Source organism: Neomonachus schauinslandi, chromosome 3 (genome assembly GCF_002201575.2).
Source record: "Neomonachus schauinslandi chromosome 3, ASM220157v2, whole genome shotgun sequence".
Lineage (NCBI taxonomy): Eukaryota > Metazoa > Chordata > Mammalia > Carnivora > Phocidae > Neomonachus > Neomonachus schauinslandi.
This window is the reverse complement of record NC_058405.1, coordinates 113431225-113445360: the sequence shown is the minus strand read 5'-3', so window position 1 is coordinate 113445360 and position 14136 is coordinate 113431225. Positions and strand designations below refer to the sequence as shown.

Sequence of the window (14136 nt, the reverse complement as noted above, 5' to 3'; positions counted from 1 at the left end):
GGTCCCCATTTCCCTCTTTCCACCTTCCACCTTCACTGGCCAGTGTGCCCTGTGATACCTGGCCATAAAGAAAATACATGAGCTGGGCTCTGTAGTGTTTGCCATTCTCTCATGGATGATTTGGTCTTGGGCTTTCAGAGCAGACTTCAATCTACCCAAAGTCCGAGGTCCAGGGTGTAGCTGTGTGGTTTGGGAATTAGTATTTGTTTCTAGTAACGTTATTTTTTCTTGAAGGACAGAGAGTCTTCCATTTCTTTGTGGTCTCCATTGCATCCCTGTCAGGGAGTGTTTCCGCAAAGAGTAAACATGTACACAATCTGACTTATCCTTCCTGCCTTCCATAATGTATAAGTAACCATCAGTTACAAAAAAAAAACCAGGAGAGAAACTTTACACACACACACTCCTTACTGTATGGTCAGAATCTCGGCTGTGGTGGCAGCCCACAAAATGACATTCACTTCTGGAGGCACATTTTTTGGTAATGGATGTACTTCTTCCATGACTGGTAAAGTGGTGAACTGTCAGACAGTACTGTGTATCTAGGCAGAAAGGGAAAAAAAAAAAAAGGCAACCACACGTTTCACATTGCAAAAGAGAGACTCAACAATCACTTCGGAAAGGACTAAAATTCAGGACAATCCTTAGGTTTCAAGGCAAGAGGTTTAATGGCAGGAGTGGACACCTATCCTTTGGTGCCCTCTAAAGCTGACCTTGGGTCTGCTATTTCATATCAAAGTGCCTGTATCTCTGTCTCTCTCCCTCTGAAGCATGGGTTCTAGGACTCTATGGAATGGAAGGTGTAAACGTAAAATGTAATGGGTTAGAGCACTTCTTGGTGTATTATTCAGCATTTGTTTTTTGTCTACTAAGAGACATGTGGTAAATGAAAAGCAGGTGCTTTAAAGTATACATCAAGACCACCTTCCTGATGCACCCAGTTCTTACCCACGCTCTAATCCTCCCAGAGTGTTTGACTTTTCCTGAGTATTCCCATTTTTCTCCCCTTTCTTTACTCTAAATCTCTCTGTCCCCTCCCTGCCACACAGCTCGCTCATTTCTACAACTTTCTGTATGGTTTTAAGCACTCACGTTTTACTACTTTTAAAGAAAGTGATTTCATTCAATATCCAAGGAACTTCTGCTTTAGTTTTGCCTCTCTCTATAGTGATCTCAGGCCAGTGCAATGCTCCTTAGTTTACTGAGAATGGACTAGAGCAGCAATGCCATAAAATGGGGGGAAAACTTGTTTAATACGGAGAACCCTTGGCTTCACAGAACTGCCTCAGTTACAAGTGAGCCCCATTAGGTCCTTCAAGCTCACTTACTTTTGAATAAGATGATGTTGACAAGTATGCTGACATTTTGATACGGTTGTTGTAAACTTCAAATAATATTAACACATACTGAGGGGATACCACCAGCTAGGCACTCTAGCATGTATTCACACAGTCAATCCTTACAATAAGCCTTAAGACAAGTCTTATTAATATCATTTTACAGATCAACAAAAACAAAGGCACAGTGGTTACATTAGGTAGAAGGTGGTGGAAGGTAGGATTCTAACCTGGGCAGTTTTCTAGGGTTTGTACTCTTCACCAGAACACTATTCTGCCTCTCGGCATACTTAGTATTAAATCACATGATGGCGTAGGGCACTCGACACAAGTAGTTGACTTCCACATTCAGAAGGAAAAGGAACGACTATAATGTTTTAGAAAGGCATTTCAACTTAGACTTCAAACAAAGGAGAGCTGAAAACTGGTAGCTGTGTGTGTTCCTATAAAATGTCACCCATGCTAAAGCAGCCCTGGAAAGTCAGAACAGAAGCCAGGGTAAATAAAACAAGACATGTCATTCTTGTCATATCCTGTTACACAGAGAACCGCTCTTAACAACACTGACAGACCACAGAAGGAAAACTCGAAGGGGAAAGGAAACCTGAGATGACAAAGAACAAGAGCTGTGGGCCTGTTCACCCCCAAGAAATGGTTGACTATCACTCTCCTAAATAATGGCAAATTGTACAAAATTACACCCTTGGTTAGAATTCCAGATGGTTAGTATCTTTGGGGCTTGACTGAGTACAGTCAAGAATGTTCCATCATGCACAGTGGAATGAGGGGGTTATTCCATGGCGAGCTCTTAAAGAGTCAGGTGTGCAGGGGGGACCTGGAAGAGCCCACGGGCTTCACCTCTCCCATCTCTGACATTTTCTTGGTGGTAGAAAGCTGCAGCATTCCTCTTTTGTTCACCTGTTTCAACAGAGATGAAATTCTAAAACCCCAAATATCCATGCACGTTCCCATTAAAAATGGCTTTGATTAATAAATGACAATTTGAAGTGTTATGCACAGACCTATTGGGAACAGTGTTTTGATATAATTCAAAATAATACAGTCCGTGAAGATAAAACACAAGAAGTTGGACATCAATGCCCCAACTGACTACTGTCTTAATTCTTAGCACCGAATGTTTCAGAGGAATTTAAAGCAAATAGGGAAAGAACGATACCCACCCTTCTGAAGTAAGGTAATAAAGAAAGCATTGGCCAACCTTGAAAACTATGAAATAATGAAGATATATTTCTGTGCAAAATGTAGAAACACATTTCCAAATGCATAACATACGTACATGTACTCAGAAGCACATACCCAATTTAGGGTCACTCTACAGAAATGTAAAAGAACCTCAAGAAAAAATTATAATAATTACTTTTGAAAAGAAATCATGACAAATACTGCCAAGTAGATGTCACAACCATTTGTGCTAATTTATAGCATCAGATTCTCAGGCCCCATAGAGGTCTGCCGTGTGGACTATTTATTGGTGTCACACACTGGCTTTCTCTGGAAGAAGTAAGGGTATTTCACTGCTTTATAGAACATGATACAGACATTTCCAAAAGAGTCAAGGTAATAGTAGACCAAAACTGGTAATCTTTAACTCTGGAAGAGATGGTTGGTTTGTTGGCTTCTCTTGGCCTTTTAGGTCTGAAAACCGAAAAAAAAAACAGTACCTCCTAAAATCTGAATAGCCTGATCTTCTTATAGCTCTAAGTAGAGCTTTCCAATTCCAAATCCCCCATCAGCACATCGTCTGCCTTACCGCCAAGTTTGTATATATTAAATCATTGAACTTCTTGTCCCTCGATTCTTACCACCCTAGTCCCAGTTGCCATCTTCTCTTGCCTGAAGACAATGAAAGACCCCACCTGGTGTCCCCTTCTACTCGTCCCCAGCCACCCATGCTCCACATAGCAGCAGAGCAGTATTTTAGAACACAACTAGAATCCTGTGCTCCCCTAGCGTATAACCCCCTACCGCCTTCCCATCACATTTATAATGAAATCCAAATTCTACCAGAAAAAGAAGATCCTGTGTGCCCCAGTCCTTATTTCCATGAGACTCTTTCTCTATCTGCTACGAAGCCTCACTGGCCAGTGTTCTTCCTGTTGATTGAAGAGGCCAAATCTTGTCTCCTGCAGACTTTACATTTGCTGTTCCCTCTTCCCGGCATGTTCTTTCTACATATCTCCGCATGGCTGCCTTATTTTGGTCAGTCAGGTCTTAGTTCCTCAGAGACTTCCCTGACCACCTAATCAAAGGCATGCATTCATTCTATCAACAAATATTTACTGAGTGCTTAGTATGGGCCAGGCAACTAGATTAGGTACTAGAGATGTGTCAGTGAACTAAGCAAACAAAAAAGATATTCAAATGTTTGTCAAATGAATGAATGAGTCACCAAAGCATCAATGTATCTCAAGACTATAAAAAGCTTTCTTTGCGTTAGCCAGTATGTGTGACTTTTCTAGAGGTATCATCAAGCATTTCTGAAATTCTTAGGATGCCTTAGACAATATTGTGGTCTATTTGTTCTGCCTGATAATTATTATTTAAGAAATTATCCTTGGAGGCACACACATCGACAAACTGAGGATATGCCACCAGTTTCCAAATACTCTCAGAATAGTCTAATATCTGCATAGTCTCCTAAAAAAAATTGATTTATACAGAACATCATCAGCCTGTTGATACGCTAATCCCATTATATAAAACATGTCTGCTCAGGGTCAGTTAAGAGAGACCTAAATGAGGTATGATCACAAGAGCGTCTTCCAAACTCAGCACACTTACTTTGTGGACACCATTTGTCTTCTGCCCATCGATTGCAGTTATAATTATCTCCTGCATTTTCACAGGTAAAACACTTGAAGCTGTTTGGAAATGGCGTAGCTTTAAAGAAAAATGCACAGTGAAACAGAAAGGTTACAAAGGACAAACTTTCAAACATCAAAGATGGCACAAAATTAGCAACTTTTGTTAGATCAAACAAAATGTACACGCCATCATCCTGAGAATTGTTGTTGCTAGGGAGCTGGACGGAACTGCCAGACTTGGGGCATGTTCTTTATTCCCTTTTCTTTAAATACTTTGTCTACTTATCTACTAGAGAGTAATGAAAATGATTCCACAAGCCACTTTGAAATACTGTTCCATTACAATTTATAACTGGGGAATAAGTGGGAGTTGAGAGAACGGGCAAGAGTGGGGATAGTATCAGAACCAATTATTTGGTATAGTGTGACCCCTGAGAAGAACTAGAGTCAGGTCAACATGAGCTTGAATTCTGCTCTTCCCACTAAGTAGTTGTGTGATTTTTAGTTTCCAAGAAATAATAATATTTACAGTAATACTAACAATGTGTATCCCCATGACATGCAGAGAAATCATGAAGATTAAACAGGAGGTTGCAATAAAAATATCTAGTAGAGTCCCTGGCCCATCAAAGCAGGCTAGTCTCCATCCACATGCACTTCCATTACAGCAATCTCACTTGATATATGTCAATTATCCCAACATTAAACCTCAATCAGGAATGTAACAGTTAATATAAGGATGGTAGTAATTCTCAGGCTCTTATGCTCAGGCGAGACTGTTACAGAAAGCAGGAATTATGACTGCTGGCAATTTGGATTGAAAGCAACGAGAATGTCCTTTTTGTCTTCACGGTTTTTTTTTTTTTTTCTACCTTGTATCTTGTAGTTTTAATGGGCAAGAAGTCGAAAGTATAATAAATTTGACATTTCTTTATAAGCCATGATATAAAGCCTTGTGTAAAACTTTCAATTCTTCCATTTCTGGAGAATAAAACAGATAAAGATCAAGGAGAACCCCAAACCATCCTAGTAACCTGACAACATGTTGGTCAAATATATCTTTTTTTTTTTTTCATTTTTTTAAATGATGTTTTTTTCTCATCATAAAATTGTATTAGTCTTAAAAATCTGAAAATGTATAATTTAGATTTTATGAAAACTGCGTGCCATGTCATTAAGCTGTTAGTATATAATCATTACCAATTTAGAAATGCGTAATAAATGATAGTTCAAGGTGTGTGGTACACATGTGTATATGTGTGTGTGTGATATATATATATGTATGCACATGCACATACAATGTCCTAAATAATAAAAAAGCACAACGTAAAGAAGAGTAACGATATAGGCTTCATTTAGAAGTAGTATAGGGGCATCTATGTGGCTCAATCGGTTGGTGTCTGACTCTTCATTTCGGCTCAGATCATATTCTCAGGGTCATGGGATCGAGCCCTACATCAGGTTCCACACTCAGTGGGGAGTTGGTTTGAGATTCTCTCCTTCTCCCTCTCTCTGCCCCTCTCCCTGCTCGCATGTGTGCACTCTCTTTCTCTAAAATAAATAAATAAAACTTAAAAAAAAAAAAGTAGTATAAATACAGTGGTTCCTAAACCTGGCTGTGCACCAATAGTATCGGGAAAGCTTTTTTTAAAAAGAAGAGGGGGTCGGGGAGAAAAAGAAAAGAAAAAAATAATCGGCATCCCACCCTTCTGACTATTGAATCTCTGCAGAAGGGACCAAGGAATATGTAGTTTCAAGTCTTATATCATGATTCTGTTACTCTTCCAGGTGTGGGAATCACAGACTTTGGTATTTCTACCAAACAATTGTTATCTGTAACAACCTTTCTCTAATAAAGTATATGAGGGAAGCTTTACTTGTCTGAAGAGAAAGGAAGACAGAGGATATATGTATACAAGCACATATATACACATATATGTATATAAGGTGCAGAGTCTGCTTGAGATTCTCTCTCCCTCTCCTTCTGCCCCTCCCTGTTTGCGCGCTCTCACTCTAAAATAAAATCTTTTTAAAAAATATATTTATTTTATCCTATAGATGATATTCACTGATACTTGCTTTTTAAAAATAATTAGTGGGGAAGTTTTCTTTCTAATGGTGACTGCGCATATTAATGAAAATCCAAGTAGTTATTTCCCTCCAAATTTCAAACTAATCTGTTCCAAAATTGTTAATGACCATTTGAAAGAATGTATCATTTATGGAGAAACTTCCTACAGCCAATATCCTTCTCCAACAAAGGGATCAACAAAGAACACTGAATTTTCTCTGCTAAGCTATTTGTAGGAACAGTGTTCAAGAGATTATTTTAAACAAGAACCCCTTTGAGACTTCAGCAGAAAGCCAAACCATTTCAAAGAAATGGAGCAAACTTCTGTCACCATGAATTACCCCTCCCCAGGGAAGCAGTGAAGACTTCCTGGTTTATTCTAGGTATAACCCAAATGTTCCAGAGCAGGCAAAGTTAGGATAGGTGAAAAGAGGGACTTTGAATAGTCACCCTGACCCCACAGTCGTGAACTATGACTCAGACCAGTACTTACGGTCCAGAGGAGGCCTCACGTTGTAGAAATTGATATTCTTGGCCAATGCCCAGTTTTCTGACAAGATAAAGATCTGGACAACAGCTACGGCCAGAGCATGACGGAGGGGCAGCATTCTGACCTTGGTTGTGGGAAAATCCAAAACTCACATATCTACAATGAAGAGAGAGATTGGTCGCATTTATTTGCATTTTGTGTATCAGCAGGAGTATGTTTTGCTTCCCTTTGGAAAGCCTGGTTATTCAAATACATTCCACCATCTACTTGCAGGGCCCATACCTGTGAGTAAATGGCGTTCTTCCCACCCAGGGGAAAGTTAAGCGATGACTGCTTTCTACTGGTTAGGCCTCGGCACTAGCCAGCCCACCTGAAGTAGGACACCCCAAGGCCTTCCAGGCTCAGGAAGAACAAGCAAGCAGCGTGGGCATGGCTGCACCCCATTCCCTCACTGCCTGAGGCTGGCTGGGGTGCTTTGTGCTGAATCACCCAATCTCTTAACGACTAGGGTTCAGAGCCATGGCCACCTGAAGTTACCAAGCCACCTTTCTGTCAACGCCATTCCCTGAGTAAACACTCGGGTTTGAGAAATTCTGCAACGTTTTTTTTTTTTCTCTTTTTTTTTTTTATTTTATTATGTTATGTTAGTCACTATACATTACATCATTAGTTTTTGATGTAGTGTTCCATGATTCACTGTTTGCATATAACACCCAGTGCTCCATTCAGTACGTGCCCTCTTTAATACCTATCACCAGGCTAACCCATCCCCTCACCCCCTCCCCTCTAGAACCCTCAGTTTGTTTCTCAGAGTCCATCGTCTCTCATGGTTCGTCTCCCCCTCCGATTTCCCCCCCCCTTCATTTTTCCCTTCCTGCTATCTTCTTCTTTTTTACTTTTTTTAACATATAATGTATTATTTGTTTCAGAGGTCCAGGTAACAAAGTGTTCAAAACCTGGAAGAAACCATGAGAGTTGGAGCAGTGGGAAGCATGGTGCATAAAAGAACAATGAATTTGAGAAATAGAGTCTCATCAGGATCCCAGAGCACAGAGACATGGAAAAGAGAATGGAGTCACTGTAAGAATGCCATCCCACCTGTGTCTCTCATACCCCGTGCAAGAAGCTGCCAGGAGGTTCTAGAGGAAATCGAATAAAAGTTCTCTGAAAAGCTGAAAACCACATAATGTTAGTCCTAGCCCACAAATACTACTCACAGCTTTCAAAGACTTAAAGTAGGCAGGTTTGGTACCCAATGAAACAGATGTCCACAGAGCACTGAGTAAGATAGTTCATCTTAAGTCCCCATAGGTCCTACCCTCTAGAAGCAACCTGGTAGTAAGAAAATCTTTAGGAGAGATGCTAAGAACCTATACTGTCACCATAAACAGGTTCTCTTTGGCAAGGGAGAGGTGTGGGCAGCAGAAAAGGATGTAACTTGGAGTCCAAAGACTGTGGTTCAGGTATTGGCTCTGCTATTTATTAGCTGCTTGACCTTGGGCAAGCTCTTTAAGCTCTATTAACCTCAATTTCCTCATCTGCAAAGTGGCTTAATAACACACATTCTGCCCACACACTGGGGTAATTGTAAGCCTCAAATATAGGCTCATGTAGACTCACTTAGGGTTGTGTAGGTAACAGCACTTGTAATATGAGTCTGTGAAAATGCTAGAATCTTAGCGTTCAATAATATTGCCTGAACTCATTTTCTTCTTGCTGAATCAGCTGGTCTCAGTAGGTTTAGGGAATTTTTCAAAGAAGAAAAGTCTGATCTCTGCACATATGAGCATAATCCTTCATATGGATATTTTGTTTGAAGCCAGGGTAATAACGCATGGAATCTAGGGATTTTACCTCCCCCTCTTGTGTTGTGAGTAGATTGGTTTTGCGTGTGTGGCTAATAATGCCTATCTCTGGAGATGGAACTGGAGAGCAGACAAAATACAGCCACAGCATCCCCATCCCTACAGATGGCTGCTGCCACTGAGAATGGAGTCTCTAAGGAAGTATTCAGTGTAAAGGAAAACCTGGTAAGTTTCAAAAATCAATAGTGCTAAACTTTATACACTGCATTTCAGCTCAGGACAGAATGAGACCTACTGTTTCTATATTTTATATATTTTATATGAGATTATACACACACACATTATATATATATATTTCTGTCCTGGTTCATTTTAGAAACCAGAAATGACCTTTCAGAGTTATCAGATTTCTAAACCCTATTTTTATGCTCTTTCTGAAGAAAATGCCCATTTCTTACAGCTAACTGTATTATTCCTTACAGACAAGTCATTATACTGGTACAAATTCTGCCTCTCTTACTCATTTCTCTGAGTTGGACTGTTCCATATTCATTGTGAATCTGGATCCCAGGAATGAAGACCCGGCTTTACACCAGTGGGGAATCTTTGAGTAGGGGAGACTAATCCCTCTTCCAAAAACCTCACATTCACTGTGCTCCAATAGCAATCCACATTCCTGTATAATGGAGATGCCTACGATTATAGCTTTCCGAGTCATACTGTCTACATTCAGTCCCTTTTCCATCACTAAGCAAAGATGGGACTTGAGACAAGTTGCTTAAACTTCCCAAGCCTCAACTTACCCATCTGTAGAAGAGGCACAACAACAGTCCCTACCCCAGGGTGTCAAAGCACGGACTAAATTACATCATGTATATGAAGCACTCAACTCAGTGCTGGGCACATGAGCCCTTTCTATCTAGGGCCTAAAGAGCATTGGCTCAAATACCTCCTTCCAAACGTACTCTCTGCGGAGCCTCGTGCAAGTTCCTTAACCTCCCCACACCACAACTTTTGCATCTATGAAATGGAAGTAATAATAATAACAACACTTACCTCATAGGGTTGTAGGAATTAAATTAGTTAAAACATGTGAAGCACTTGAACTATCTACTGAGTTATGTTCACCATTTTCTATTCCTCCCTGGGTAAACATTCTCTGTGATGAACAAATCTCCAAATAGGAATCATAAGCCAGAACCCCTGGTTTGCCTCGTGTAATCTCTATGCAAGACAGAATCCCATTCCTTCATCCAACGTGGCATTATTGACATGTAGTACATAGAGAGACCTTGTTATTATTGGATCGCCAATGAGGTCTTTGCTCTCATGACGTCTGCATTTTAGAAGGAGAAGATAGGCAATGAAGATGGGAAAAACATAATTTCAGATAATTCTAATTCTGAGATAAGTACAATAAAGAGATGTGTTAGTGAATAGGAGGAACTACTTTACATATATGGTGGGCCCAGGATGAGTGAAAGCATCCAAGCAAAGAATCAAGGGAAAAGACACCGCGGTCCCAAGACAGGAAGGAGTGTGCCTTGTTGGGGAACTCAGGAAGTGGCCAGTGTGACTGGCGCGTTCCCAGGAGGCAGAGAGTAGACAAAGTCAGAGGTGGTGGGCCCAGATCATAGAGGCAATCACAGGCCATGGCAAGGATTTGGGATCTAACAAAAAAGAAGGAATTGTTTGGTTTTAGATTTATCTAATTTTGAAAAAATGCTTTGTCTCTGCAGAGTGATAGGTCCCAAATCCTTAGCTTTATTTCTAACTCCCGGAATAAAGGGATGCCAATGATAGAAAATATAGAGGAATTTAGAATTCACCTATCTAGGAATCACAAAGGCTTCTCTGAATAAGAGTAAGTGGATGGCAGATGACTTAAAACAACCGAATGAACAACACACCCAAGGATTAGATTTGTATTTTGGTTTCTCCATTCTTCAAAACAGCACGGTAGGGAAGGTGGCCTCATTACCGTTGTACAAGAGAGGTTCAGAGACCACGCGTAAAGATCCTAGCATGCTGCCTGGAACAGAGCATCCCCTCAAAACATTCCCACATAGCTTGTTCTAGCCTGCTACCCTTGAACGGTAGTGAAAAACAAACCGGAGGAGTATTGTCTCCATATGGACTAGTGTCTTTTCATTTTGTTTTACTAAAACAGCATAGCCTATTCTATCAAAATTCTCCAGAACTGCAAAGGTTTCACCTGTCCAATCAGGAAAACACTAAATAAAAATGTCTCTTATTTTCCAGAGCTGGCTTCATAATCTATTCCCCTATCCTGCTTTTCCCCTAAGTACCCAGATCTATCTATCTCTATTCTGCCACGGATAGGTTTGTGTTAACATGACTGTTTTATCTTTCACAGCCAAAAGACATTAGGATAATGAAAAAGCAAATGACTAACTATGGTATCTGAAAGTTGTTTTACATTTAGAATCATTTCACGGAGTCTCTGAGCTAAAAATCGTCTGCTGAGACTTTGCTGAGTAGGCTTTCCCTGCAGTCTCAGTTACAGAACAAGGTTACAGTAGAGCTTGTATTTTGCTCCAGAAGGAAAAAAAAAACCTTCATTCTCTTACTCTCTCCAGGACCATTACATAGAGCAGAGTTCTTCATAGGGGGTAAGGGTGACCTGTGAGCTTCTTAGGGTTATTTGCAAAATTTTGTGTCTATACGTATTTTCCCCCTGGGCTGAGTATCTCAAAGGAATCTGAGACCCAAATGATAGTTAAAAATGGCTGCTTGCTGTTTCAGGATACAGCTGTTATGATTTGGTTTCCTTTGACTTAGACGTTTTTATATTTGACACTAAGAAAATTCCATACATACATTAGGTATGTGGTATACACTTCTCAAATTCAAGGGTAGCTCAAAAACATTCCTCCCCAGACAGAGCACATTATTTTTATACTTTTTTCCCAGCTGGTAGGCCTGGTCAGAAACCCTTCACCTGAGGTGCTGGCCTTCCATTTGTTTTATGATCTTCTCTTTGGAAAGTATAGTTCTTGCTCCAGAAGGCAGTGTGCTCCTTTGACAAAAGATAGGGGTGCTTTCTGCAAGGCACATTTGTAAGGGATACCACAAGGATGGGCAATGCTTAGGCCTTCCAGGGAATGGCAGGTAGCCAGATTTACAAATTTACAAAACCCATTTGAGACTTTGGCCTATTACTGCCCAGAGTAAAGGACCTACATGGCACTTGGTCCAGAAGCATGACTATGTCCCAGGTCTGAGTAATAATCATCATCAAATCCTTTTTGTGGCATTTTATGCATCCACAGAAAACATGCAAAGCTGATGGGGGCTTCAAGAAGCAGCACATCCTTGACATCATAAACACTTTTGGGGCAGGGACATGACCTATGTTATTTTTAAGTTCCCTAGGTCTAGGCTCAGTGCATGGTAAATACCCAATAAACACCTTTTTGAATAGAACCAACATCTTATCTGTGACCTATAAGGAACACTTCTCTTAGCAAGTAAGACAGATTGTGGGTAGTAAGGAGCTGGTGGAGTGTCCAAAGATACAGAAATGGACTCACAAGGAGATATGAAAAAGAAGAGAACAGATAGATGTGGTAAATACTGGTACTTCCTGCACAGTTGCTAAAAATGAGTCAGCAAGCCAAGGCTAACTCCAACTGCCAATAAAACAAATGAAATGGATAATTTAAAGGAGGCAACTCTGCTAAGTCCAACGTGCCCATCAACACTCACATTCACACCTTCCTGAAAGCAACACTTATCCCGCAGTAAGACACTTTAATGACAAACTTTAATAGGCCTGGCTTCTCTTGTAAAAAAAAAAAAAAGTATAGAAGGCAAAGTGGAAATTCAAAATGAGTGCTGAAATTTTACTCAGAAAGAATGGACTTGATGAAAACACTCCTCTCAAAAGGAGAAATTTGCCAGAAAACTTTACCTTCCGCAACAAGGGTTATGTTACTTGCTTCTGGCTGTTAGGCCAGGTTGGCCAATGGAGATCCTCTGGTTCCCATTAAATTCAAGAACAGTGTTCATGGGACTCACACCAGACTGTGCTAGTTCCCTTCTTTGCAGGGGGGCTGAGGTCTCAACCGCTAACCTTGTCTGGCCATCGAGAGCCCCACTCCTAAGATGACAGCTTCTACCTTCTCTAATCAGCATTCTATTTCTGGTACATGAAAAGTTCTTTCCTCCCCCTAAGTTTAAATATGAGTTTCTTGGGGCACCTGGGTGGCTCAGTCAGTTAAGTCGTCTGCCTTCGGCTCAGGTCATGATTCCAGGGTCCAGGGATCAAACCCCAACAGAGTTGGGCTTCCTGCTCAGCGGGGAGCCTGCTTCTCCCTCTCCCCCTCCCCACCCACACCCACTTGTTTGCTCTAATAAATAAATGAAATCTTTAAAAAAATATATGAATTTCTTTAAAGATATTTAACCTAGCCTTTCTGTGTGCCTGGAGCAAAATACAGGAGAGAATTTTACCTTATGCCCAATCTATTATCTTCATCTGAAAACACAAAATCTCCATGGACTTTTTTCTTGGATAACAACATTCACTAGGGAAAAATAGGATCATGATTCAACCTCTCATTACCAGCTTCTCCAAATCTTAAAATGTAGTAGGACTATAAGTAATGCTTTTATACCCTGCTAAGCACTTAGAAAATAATAAATGAGAGACATAATCCCAATACTCACATATATTATTGGGGCCAAAAACTCAATGTGAGATGTGTCTGTCAAGGGTTAATACAATCATTTTGAAAAGGAGGAAAAACAACAGACTTTAGATTCAGAAAGGACACCCAGAATAAAATTCTGGTTCTACATTTTTTTTATGGGATCAGCATTTTTTTTAAGTTTTTATTTAAATTCCAGTTAGCTAACATACAGTGTAATATACGTTTCAGGTGTACAATTTAGTGATTCAACACTTCCATACAACACCCAGTGCTCATCACACCAAATGCCCTCCTTAATTCCCATCACCTATTTAACCCATCCTCTCACCCACCTCCCCTCTGGGAACCATCAGTGTGTTCTCTATAGTTAAGAGTCTGTTTCTCGGTTTGCCTCTCTTTTCCCCCTTTGTTCATTTGTTTCTTAAACTCCACATATGAGTGAAATCATATGGTATCTGTCTTTCTCTGACTTATTTCACTTAGCTCCATCCACATCACTGCAAATGGCAAGATTTCGTTCTTTTTTTTTTTTTTAAAGATTTTATTTATTTATTTGACAGAGAGAGAGATAGCGAGAGCAGGAACAGAAGCAGGGGGAGTGGGAGAGGGAGAAGCAGGCTTCCCGCCGAGCAGGGAGCCCGATGTGGGACTCGATCCCAGGACCCTGGGACCATGACCTGAGCTGAAGGCAGACGCTTAACGACTGAGCCAACCAGGTGCCCGATTTCGTTCTTTTCTATGGCTGAATAATATTCCATTGTATATATATATATATACCACATCTCTTTATCCATTCATCAGTTGACAGACACCTGGGCTGTTTCCATGATTTGGCTATTGTAGATAATGCTGTTATAAACATCAGTGTGTATGTATCCCTTCAAATCAGTATCTTTATATCCTTTGGGTAAATACCTAGTCGTACAATCGTA

The 14136-nt window shown here is 40.4% G+C and overlaps 1 protein-coding gene across 3 annotated transcripts in view; it reads right to left on the bottom strand.

Annotated features, from left to right (window-relative positions):
* LYPD6B (LY6/PLAUR domain containing 6B) overlaps window positions 1-14136 on the bottom strand; it is a 169504-nt gene that overhangs the window by 2255 nt on the left and 153113 nt on the right. For all 3 annotated transcript variants that reach the window (XM_021702855.1, XM_021702857.1, XM_021702858.1), the window contains 3 exons: window positions 6727-6879; window positions 4140-4238; window positions 412-542 (listed from right to left, as the gene is read on the bottom strand). In XM_021702855.1, the coding sequence (XP_021558530.1) occupies window positions 412-542; window positions 4140-4238; window positions 6727-6841 (345 nt within the window). In that variant the 5' untranslated portion in view covers window positions 6842-6879. The remainder of the gene's footprint in view (window positions 1-411; window positions 543-4139; window positions 4239-6726; window positions 6880-14136) is intronic.